Source organism: Pseudopodoces humilis, chromosome 2 (genome assembly GCF_049639895.1).
Source record: "Pseudopodoces humilis isolate 2021_Gansu_Grassland_sample_001 chromosome 2, ASM4963989v1, whole genome shotgun sequence".
NCBI lineage: Eukaryota > Metazoa > Chordata > Aves > Passeriformes > Paridae > Pseudopodoces > Pseudopodoces humilis.
In genome coordinates, this window is record NC_142201.1 from 25,414,687 (window position 1) to 25,425,953 (window position 11,267).

The 11,267-nt window shown below is 43.9% G+C and overlaps 1 protein-coding gene across 1 annotated transcript; it reads left to right on the forward strand.

Moving 5' to 3' along the window:
* The first annotated feature begins 641 nt into the window (after positions 1–641).
* Positions 642–11,231, forward strand: PROZ (protein Z, vitamin K dependent plasma glycoprotein). The gene is made up of 8 exons (XM_005516590.3): positions 642–765; positions 2,344–2,507; positions 3,871–3,895; positions 6,727–6,840; positions 8,190–8,321; positions 9,519–9,604; positions 9,684–9,807; positions 10,216–11,231. Exons 1-8 carry the CDS (start codon positions 699–701, stop codon positions 10,725–10,727), a joined length of 1,224 nt encoding a protein of 407 aa, XP_005516647.2. The 5' UTR covers positions 642–698; the 3' UTR covers positions 10,728–11,231.
* Positions 11,232–11,267: the final 36 nt, after the last annotated feature.

The following is an 11,267-nucleotide window of genomic DNA, read 5'->3' on the forward strand; positions in this document are numbered from 1 at the left end:
ATGGAGTGTTTCTGCCCTCTCCATACCTACAGCTCCTTCCATGGACTCTGTCTGTCTGTCTCTGTGTGACTGGAATCCTGACGTCAGGAAAAATTTTCCATGTTCTTCTTCATGGCTGAGCATTACAAACTAAGAGTGAAGAAGAAAAACGCCATATCCATTCAGATGCATCCCTAGGAGGAAAATCATGTTTGTGGGCTTGGTTGCTCCAAAAGCAGGTGGGATTTGCCCATTACAGCCAAGCCTTGATAAAGGTTTTGTGGGGACAATGTACAAAAGGGCCACATCATGTAATTGGTTCCTGAGGTCATTGTCCAGCCTGTGCTTTGATCTGGTACAAAGAAATGTTCGTGCTGCTCATCTCCACCCATGCTACAGTAAGTGAACACTGGGGCATGGGAGGAACACCCAGATCTCAGAGCAGCTCTCAGTGGCACAGGCAAAGGGCCCCACAGTCAGGGCACAGAGAGAAGGGGCACTGTTGCACTGCTGAGCTGGGCGTTGATTTTTTTTGTTTGGTTTGGATTTGTTTTTTGGGTTTTTTTCCCCCTTGTGTTGACATTGCAGCCAGGATTTGCCCATACAAGTTTTGTTTTCTCATGAGCAGCTGGACTTTAAACTTCAACACCTCTCCTGTAACCATTTCCCACAAGAGCTGCAGGAATGCGGGCAGGCACCATTAGGCTCAGAGGGTAACAATGGCAAGTTGCTCTTGGATAATATTCTTCCTTCTCTTTGCCCTTTTCCTTCAGACAGAGCAGGCAGGTATGGCTTTTGTTTTGTTGCACCTTTAATTCTGATTTGTGCTGCTGCTTTTCTAAAAGCACTAGCAAATTTGTACCTTGGAAAATGTTTACCTTGTAGCACAGAGTGAAATCAATGAAAACACTCCATTCCTTATTTTCTTTAAATTTCTGCTGTTTATTGCATGGAGACAAGTGAAAACTGCTCTGGGCTATGGGCTATGGGCAATGTAGTTTTGAAGTACCATCATTTATGCCAGGGTAATATTTTGTCTTTCCTTACAATTTTTGGAGTGTCCCAGGTATTAAAAATAATTTTGTTATATATTTCTAGTTGCTGCTGAAATAAAAATAAGAGAGTCCTATGAAAGAGACCATGCTTGTTATAGTGCGAAGAAATTTATGTTTCTGTATAATCTTCCATGGTTTTTCAAAAATAAGGAGGAACCAGGCAAGGAAGAAAAAGATGGTGATCTCTTATGAAAGTCAAAACACCCCGCAGCAGAAGTTCACTGTCAGCTGGGCTGGATGTGGCAGAACCACCAGCAGAAACATGAGCTGGGGGTCAGATAATATTTAAAATGCAGAACAGAGTCATAAAGCTTTTGTTTCTTTAATACCATGTGCAAGTCAGCTGCTTATGGGATATTCTTCAAAAAGATAACTAAATATCTGTACATCATTTCAGAATAATTTTCCTACTGCTCTTACTTTTTCCAGTTCTATGATTATTGATTACTTCAACCCGCAGTCAAACACTGTAAAAAAGTGAAAAAACCCTGAATATTCCCTGCCCCAACACATTCACTTGCCAAGCACAGAAGAGCTGACAAACATGTGGTGACACACACAGTCACACATTGCTTCATGTGGAAGTGGGGGCTCCAGGGTGGCACCAGCTACCCAGCTGGCAGGCAGTTTTTGATGGAGGTATCATTTGCAAAGAAGAGTTTTAAGATCTGTTAATTTTTGTGTCTCTGGTCACTCCTCCTCTTTACTCAAATCTGAAAGATTACAGTGTCTTCCACATAAGCAGTGGTATGGGATATAGCCCTCTTAACTATGAGCATTGCTGAGGGGTAGTTTTTATTTATTCTCCTTAAAAGAGAACTGATTGAGAACTCAGCCATGCCATGGCTTTGCTTCTCAGAAAAAAAAAATAAAAAATTGCCATGAATGAAGAGTGAAAAGCATCAGTTTGGATCCACCATCATAACTTACATAATACAGCTAATATCCACTTCTACCAATGCCTCTGAAACCCATATGCAGTCTCACAAAATAGCCTCTGCCTTTTATAATAATGTTTTCCCCCTTTTCCTAGCAATGCCACCACACCCTGCTCTGTATGTTTTGTGCAGTAAAATAATGTGCCAGGAAGGGCTTCAGATTCCCCCTGCTTGGGAGCAAGTCAGGCATTCCCCAGAAGTAAAAGGTCGCAGCTCCTCACCTGAATTTGGGCTAAGACTAGAGCTCCTTAAGTATGTAAGTTTTATGTGGCTGAAACCCCAAATCAACCAAAATAATTTATCTTAAAAAAGAAGGTGAAAGGAAATTAATCTAGGTACTTACGTTAGTGTTTTGTCATACAATTCTCTAGTATTCATATCAGCTGATGATGCAAACAGTGTTATCAAGAGACAGAGACGTGCCAGTTCCCTACTTCTGGAGGAGGTCCTTCAAGGTAGCTTGGAAAGAGAATGCCTTGAAGAGAGATGTACACATGAAGAAGCAAGAGAAGTATTTGAAAATGATGAAATGCTTGTAAGTATTTTGTTTCCCTGCATGCACAATAAAAGCTGCTGCCACGATCCTTTACTTATGAAACACAAGACTGCTTCATTCGTTTGGGTTTCTCTCCATGTGAAGTCTTTGCATTTGCCATCTCAGCAGGTAGCAAGCAGGTGTCTTCCATGGTCAAAATGGAAATGAGGAGGTCAGCTCTGGAATTTTTTCAACTTCTCTCCTAAAAATGATGTGTTGTGCTCCTTATATTAGTAAATCACATGGCTGTTGTCCCATCCTGACCACAGAAATACAGCTTCAGCATCCCTTAGGGACCAGGAGGGGCAAAGGGGTGTTGGTGAGCAGCAGAGCACCTGGAGAGCAGCACAAAGGAATTCCAGACACTCCAGCCAGCAAATTGGCTTCATCACGGCCCAGCTCAAACTCCTCTATGCAAATGCATGCAGCATGGGGAATAAATGAGAGGAGTTAGAGTTGTGTGGGGCACTGGAACAGGTTGCCCAGATAAGCTGTGGATGCCCCATTGCTGGGAGTGTTCAAGGCCAGGGTGGATGGGCCTTTGAGCAACTGGTCTAGTGAAATATGTCCCTGCCCACAGCAGGAGACTGGCACTAGGTGATTTTTAAGGTCCCTTCCAACCCGAACCATTCTGTGATTTTATGATTGGGACAGAGGAAATCAATGCACCAGCAAGTAGTGGGACTTATAGAAGAAGGCTCAATTGATGAGTAGCTGCAGATTCCTTTGCACCAAGGGCTCTCCAGACACATACAGATGGATGCTGGGCTCTTTAATGGGAATCTGGATGGAATTTTGTGTGCAGGGAAGGCAAAGGAAACAGCCGTAGGGCTGCCCACGGTGCTTTCGGGAAGGGAGGGGTGGGCAGAGGTGTCGCTTCAGGGAAAGCAGCTTCAGCTTCAGTAGCCAGGGGAAAGCAGGGCACTTGGTGGTGGTGAGCAGTGGTGGTGCCCTGCAGCTCTGCTCTGTGCTGACCACTCTGCCTCCAGCAGCACCTGCCAGGGGCCAAGTGGGATGGACAGGATGGGGTCGCTTCCCAGGCTGCTGCACAGAGAAACAATAGCCAGAGAGTTTTGTCAGGAAGCTGCATTGCTAAAGGGTCCAGCTGTTCCTCTCTGGCCTGTGAGGTGTTTCTTTTCCTTTATAGCTTCTTAAGAAACAATAAAATAAGCAGGAGGCAAAGGCCCTCCCTTCTCATGTGTATTTTGCTAGCAGGGCAGAAATTATAGTTGTGCAACTTTGTAAACATAAAACCATTGCATATATGCTCTCATAACATGTTTTTTAGTTTAGCTAAATATTTATGACATATTACATTACTTGAGAATTAAAATATAATTTCCTTTTTTTTTTTTCCACCCAGAAAATGTTTTGGGATATCTACTATGGTAAGATGGCCTCTTGATTTCTCTCCTTCATAGTACTGCCACATTATGAACATTATGATTCAGTCTAATACTGGTTTTCTAAGAGTTTATTCTATGAGAAACAGTCAGTCTCTATTTGTCATGTCTGTAGTAAAGCAGAAAGAAAATTCTTGATGTGAAATGATTTTTAAAAAGTAATATACAGGAAAAAACATTTAAAGCTGCAAAAATAATAAAAGTAGAAGGTAATTAAAGGTTGTCACAGCAAATAGACTACTTCTTTTCCTGAATCTAAATCTGTTCTGAAATAGCCTGGGATGAGAGAAAGTATGTTTTGCTGATACAACACAGGAGCACAGTTGAACCAGCAAAATCTCCCAAATACAGAATTAGCATTTAAACCTGAGCAAGATAAATAGACATTAAAAGCTACTGAGCTGTCTACAAACTCTGCACACTGGGATTGCATCATTCCCTGTCAGCTGCCAAGGCGAGAAACAAATCTAGAAGCTGAGGGCCTGATGTAACTGAATGCCACCTGAACAAAGAGACCTTGGCACCAGCTTATGGTGACTATGCCCTATTCCCTCCCTTTTTTTTCGTATGCTTCATCCCTAGTTTTTCTCTTGTTTTTAATTTAGCTATTATTAATTTCTAATCCTAGGTTTAAAGAGTGGATTAGGAAGTGGCAAAACCAGCAGTCAGTAATAATTTTCCGCACAAGCCACTAAACCACTGAGTCCTGGGAACCATTGCATAGAAGGATCCCATCAGTGCTATAAATGTTATGAAGAATGATGCTAAATATCTGGCATTTTATTACTTCTGTGAGGGTGGGATTAATTTCTAATTTGAGTCATTGGATATTTGTACTAAGCATGTCATGCAGTCTTGCTCTCTAGTCTGAGGGGAGAGAAGGGCAACCAGTTCAGAGTGGTCCCTGCAAACAAGCTTAGCCACAATCAGGACACATTACCATCTTCAGTCTCAGGAGTGGCTTTCTTGCTGTAATTAAAAGCCATGCGCTCTGTCTTCTTCCTACAAACTACAAACAGCAGTGTGTGTTTCCTTCTCTGTGATATTTTCTCTAACATTTTGAAGTATTGCCTTTGAAAGGTGGCTTCTTTCCTCCTCGCTAAACACACACATTTTTTCATCCTGTCTTCCAATAATCTCAATTTCTAGACCTCTGGTATCCATGTTGCTTTCCTCTGAAAGTCCAGAGTGCAGTGGATAAATCTGCATTGTGAATAAAAGAGGGCTGGGCAGAAAGGCTAAGCACCCACCCAACTGCTGGGTCACCCACCAGCTCTGTTTTGTACTGCTCCACCTTTGTCCCTTCAAGTCAAAACTGACGTAGTGGCATCTTGCTGGATGTCTGCTGTCAGGGTACTTTGCCTGAGGTCACACTTGTCCCCAGCTCTCTTTTATCAACAATCTAAACTTAGCACTTGACAATCTCTCTTTAAACATCACTTTCCAAAAGTTTTGTGCATGCCTTATAGAAGTCTGCTCACTTAATGACAATATCATTGGAGACATTTCTATTCTATCCTGTTTACTGATTCCCCCTAGGTCCCTTATCCTAGCATATGATTACATTTAAATAGTTTGAATTATCTGATCTTGAAAAATGTATGATGGTTTTTACTCACCACCTTTTGGTATTGCTGGGTGCTTACAGTTTAACTGTAGCTTGCCAGTAACAGAAATCAGGCCAATTTCTCAGTATTTCCTTGAATCTTCTCTTTCCTCCTTTAATAAAGCTAGGTGCTAGATTTATTTTCTTCCCAGCATGCATTTCAGAGGTTTGAATCCATGTTACTGCTTCAGGCTGCAGGGGTAATCCCTCCCTAGCTCCAGCTCCTCAATTCTGCCTGCTGAGCTGTGTAGGTGAGATTCCCCTAATTCACCCAAACCCCCTCTCTGGAGGCCTCCGTTGTGCTTGGTTATGCTGCTGTCATCTCACTGCAGATGGGTTGAAGGTGCTAACTCTTTCAGACAGTATTTTAGTACATCTAACACTCAAAGGTATGGTGCCCATAGCCTAAGCAGATGGTGATGGGTGGGTTTTTTCCCTGTAGCTGTCAGAATTTTCACTTTTCCATCCCTGAAATCAGCTAGGGCAGCTTGCTGGCTGAGTTAAACTCTCTGATGAGGCTAATTTTTAGAAAGGTTGGACAACACGTCCCAGGTTGGTCTCTTCTGGCTTGCTTACTGATAGCCTATGTCCATAATAAGTAGTTATTACTTGGAGCATGTTTTCAAACTGCTTAGGAGTCATTCCTGTGGGCAGCTTGAAGGGAAAGTGGCAGCTCTGCATGGTGCTTCACTCATGCTGAGGACACCCTCTTGTTTCGATGTTCAGTTCATCAGGCAGAGTAAGCTTGCTTGTGTCTGAGCTGCTGCATGATAATTGTGCAGATATATAAAAGTTATATTTCTTCCTATTTTGATGTTGCTTGCTGTACACTTGCTCTATAATTTTGATGCCAGTTTTTCTATACAGTGCATATCAATCTAACATAGGAGACCTAAAACACCAGTCTTATATTACATTTGCAAAAGAGCAGGAACTGTAACTCCATCCTTTTCCCTAAATCAGAGCATCCATCCTTCAGAAGGAGCCTCTGCCTCTGGGCAGTTCCCAGCCACTCTTACAGGGGCTGCAAGAGTGCTTCTGGAAGCGGATTTGAGCTAAACTTACCCCTGAGGAGCAGTTCAGTGACACTTAGCCCATTTCCTCTGAAACTGCTCTCACAGCACTTCTCTGAACAGTTCATGTGCCGCAATGGGGGCTGTGGAATTTGGGATCAGTGGTGGTGGTGGTGACTCCCTCTCCATTTCTCCAGGTGGCAGGAGGTGCTCCTCAAGCCCGTGCCAGCACGATGGTGTGTGTGAGGACAGCATCCGCGGCTACACCTGCACCTGTGCTGAGGGCTACGAGGGAGAGAACTGTGCTTTCGGTAAGGCACTGCCCCCCTCCCGAGGAGCCCCATCTCCGGCTGTCACAGGGTGTCCTCGTGAAGCCATAGGCAGCTCTCCCATGATGACACTTACCATGGTTTCGGCTAAAGCACACTGCTCTGGGCAGAGCAGGGGTGATGTGTGGTGCTGCCAGCCTACAAAACACTATGGCATCCTGAGGTTCTGCAGGCTGGCCCTGGGCCCTGAGCCTCCCTTCTCCGGGGATGCAGCAAAAGGGCTGAAACCCAACCACCTCATGGGTACCCCCCCAAAGCCAGCCCTGCCACTGCCACCTGCACTGCCTGGCTGCTGCTCCTGCTGTGGTCCCAGGTGTGTGGCCTGAAGGACCAAGGCTGCAGTACCAGCGTGGCTTCCCAGGCACCCTGCTGCCTCCGAGGCCACTCACACCCACAACACAGTCCCTCGGGACAGGACTCCAAAAAACAAACCGTTTCCAGTGGAAGTAAAAGCATAAAGCAAAGCAGATGCTTTCTGGAACAGGAAAATCCTGGGCCAGATATTACATTTTTATATCTGCCAGGTTCTACTTTCCAGCCCTTACATCAGTATTTCTGCTGGTTCAGAGGTCCCCTGGGGTGGGAGACGCCCTGGTTGGAGCAAGGCAGGGTCATTTTCTGTATAAGGGGTGTGACTGTGACCAGCTCCTGGGGGAGCACAGAAGGTGACACAGCTTGGACCAGTGCTGGGAACTAGATCATCTCAGTATGAGCCTTAGGCAGCCATGTTACACAAGATTTTTTGCTGCCTGTGAGCTAGGTCAAATAGCTGTTGCTCTGTGCTAAAGGTTCAAGTGTTTTTTCAGCTACAGAAAGCTGAACATGTTTCTAAGTTAATAGTACCTTTTTTTTTTTCTCATCTTTGGTGGCTGATAATTTAAACAAGCGTGCAAAATGAGAGCTACGGGTTTGTTCTTTCTCAGAAGCAGAAACCTTAGTTACATTCTTCCTCAAGCAATACTTGTCTTTATAACATGTGCAACAGTTCCCCTCACTGCAGATACTTGGTGTTTTGTTTAAAAACCCATGGCATCCTTCCATGGGTTCACATGGAAGACCCAGTTTGACCCATGGCTAATGCTCCCCAGAACTCAGGGGTGCAATGTCTGGTGCAGGGAGGTGCTGGGGGGAAGCACAGTTTGCAATGACTCTGAATACTGCAGAGACTCATCTCTCAAATTTCTGCTTTACAAAGGAAAAAAATCCCAGTGGTAAATACTATCAAGCCAGAGTCCCTACTCACCTCCACACAAAGTGAATAGAAAACAAAACATAGAGGACTCAAGCGATGAAAGAATACTCCATGTTTTTCCTCTGCCTGTTCTGTTTAGCTAAGAATGAATGTCACCACCAAGCAAAGGTGGGATGTGACCACTTCTGCTACCCAGGAAGTGATTCCTACCGCTGTTCCTGTGCTGATGGCTATGAGCTCGGGAAGGATAAAAAACAGTGCATCGCATTAGGTAGGTGTGAGCATGGACGTGCAGGGGGCACCTGCTGAGGCCTGGGGTGATCAGCCTGCTTCGAGCCTAAAGCAGTATTACTGGGTAGAAAAAGGAATCTAGGGACCACCACCCGAGATATCAAAGTAATGGTAAAAGAAGGGCTATTTGATCAGAACATTTAAATATGAATCAGCAGAGAGGACTTGCATCACCCTACGTATCACTCACTGCACCAGGTTTTCCACTCCTGTGTTTGGTAAAGAGTAATTCTGCCAAACACCTTTTTGCTTGGCATGAGATACAGTTGATTCAGGTGAAAAGTGATCTGATAAATGGAGACATTTGCTGCCACATTAATTAGCTTGAAACAGTAGCCCTTTTTATTTTTTCAGTCTCATATTAGGTATCTCATCCAATTTCATCCCCTTACAAAGTAGGTCTACTATAAACACAGACATATGCTTAGACCTGTGTTTGTATTAGCACAAGTGGGGCAGCCAAACTGGAGTTCAGCTGCAGAGCCATGCTTTTGGTGGTGAAAGACAGATGTCCACACTCAGTGCACACTTCTGGTGGGCTTTACATCCAACTGGCTTAGTTCAGTCCTGCAGACTAAGCACCAGTCAGCTGTGAGAGAATGTCATATGTGCACCTCGAAGGTGTCCTGTGGTTTAGCTTCACCCAAACAGAATCCAGTGTGTGTGACCCAAAGCAAGTGGAAGTGTGACAAATGCAGATAACCAGGTGATCCAAACAAAAAGCACGTGTGTTGTTTGAACCAGATGAGAAAGGCACACACATTCCTAGAGTGACAGCTGTAACAAGGAAAACACAGGATTTACCTGGGCCAGACTGGGCCACAGTTATCAGGTATTTGACACAATTTGAATAGAGGATACAAAGATGAAAAAGCAAGCTGTGCTAATGGATGGCTGGAGAGGAAGCCTCATTTCATTAGTGACAGGCACAGTGAAACCTGGTCACTAGAAGCCTAACACAATGACCCAGAATGTTCAGCCCATTGCTAACTATTATAACTGCCAAACAAGTGATTCTGATTTTCACCAGCTGAGAAACTGTCATTCTCCTTTTCCTTTGTGCAAAACCAGAACCCCAAAGTCTAGGTGGAACAGTAAGGCATTTCCAGGTATTAGCTATCTTGAAATAATACAGCATGTAGTTTTAATTTTTACTTTTTTTTTATTTATTTGTTAGATGGATGTGCATGTGGCAGACTTCAAGACAGTGATAACCTTATAAGTGAAACCAGGAAGAAAAGTGATGAGCAATTTCCTTGGCAGGTATTCCTAGCAATTAATGGAAGCCATTACTTACCCTCACATGGATAGTGCTATCTATTGTCTTTTTGCATTTTCTTAGGTACTGCTGCTAACCTCAGAAGGGAAAGGCTTCTGTGGAGGAGTGCTGCTAAAAAGTAACTTTGTGTTGACACTAGCAGAGTGTGCCCTTCTGCACAGCCATTTTCAAATCAGGATTGGTGCTGGTAGGTAATCCAACACATTTTTTCTTGCTGCAGCACATTTTAGTATTGACAAACCCCATGTTCCCCTTTACAAGGCAAGCAGAGACGAGTGCCTCTTGAGCACTGTTCAGAACTCAGCACCCAGAGATCAGCTAAACATGGTGGATTTCGTCGTGGCTTTAGTTTGATGCCAAAATTCACATCAGTGCTGGCTATATTTATCCTCACTGCTGAAATTATGCGTGCTCCTACCAGCATTAAAAAGCTGCCAGTGTACCATTCCTCGTTTCCCTTTACCGCAGAGGTTTTGAGGAAGAGTCCTTTTAGCTCCTCTGCTGCATGTCTCTTAGCATGACCAGGCAGCTTGCATGCAGCTTTCAGGTCTCTGATAAACATTCCTAAGAGCAGTGAAATGTCATTGCTCCACAGGGCCTAATGGAACAAGTGGAACCGGGAAGATAATGCAAGTCAGTGAGAAGCACATACACATCCGGTATGACGAAGACACTGGTGAGAACAACATTGCATTACTACAACTTCAAGAGCATGCTGAGTGTGACAGCCACCACCTTCCTGTGTGCATCCCTGAGAGAGACTTTGCAGAACATGTTTTAATTCCAAAACTGGCTGGCACAGTCAGTGGCTGGAGAATGGAAGGTGATGAACTTCAAGTCGAAGAGCTGCAGGTTTCCTACCTTCCTGCTGAGGACTGCAAACAAATACTCAACATCAGCCTCACAAACAGGCAGTTCTGCGGGCACCTCCAGGAGGCCGTAGACAAACGCCTGGCTGGAGGAAGCTTCTTGGTTACTGAGTACAAGGGCACATGGTTTCTGACTGGTATCCTGGGATCCTGGCCACTAGAAGACACTGACTGGGAAACACTGCTTTTCACCAACACTGCAAGGTATATGGTATGGGTTAAACAAAAAATAAAGTAAGACACAAACAACGAACTCTCTAGCACCAAGCCCCTATCAATCATTGCAAGGAGACATAATGGATGCAGCCAGTACCCCCATTTGACTACTACTATTTGCAGCAATGGAAGTTGCAACAATGACATGTATCTAACTCCAGTTTATACAAAAAGCCTGTTTGTCTTCCCTTCTGCTACTGTGAAAGTCATGATACAGTAAACCAAGTTATTGAACTAAAAACTGATTTAACTTTAAATTTCCTAGAACTGTTCATCCTAAACCTCAAAACATGTTGAGTATTTTTCTGTGATTTTAAATGCTGCTAGTACCCTGAGGTTTGATTCAGCAAATTCATATTCTTGTTTCAGGATCCATACAAGTAAAACTTACAAAGACATGAGGAATGTCAAGCTTTTAAATGTCTGTGTAGGACTTGGCATTTTTATCACTCTAAAAAATGTTTCCCCTCATACATGGAATCTATGTTTTCCTTTATGAATGATGCCCATGTCAGTTAAAGAGTAAAATAAAACCCAACTGTCAAAGAGAGGGGGAAAAAAA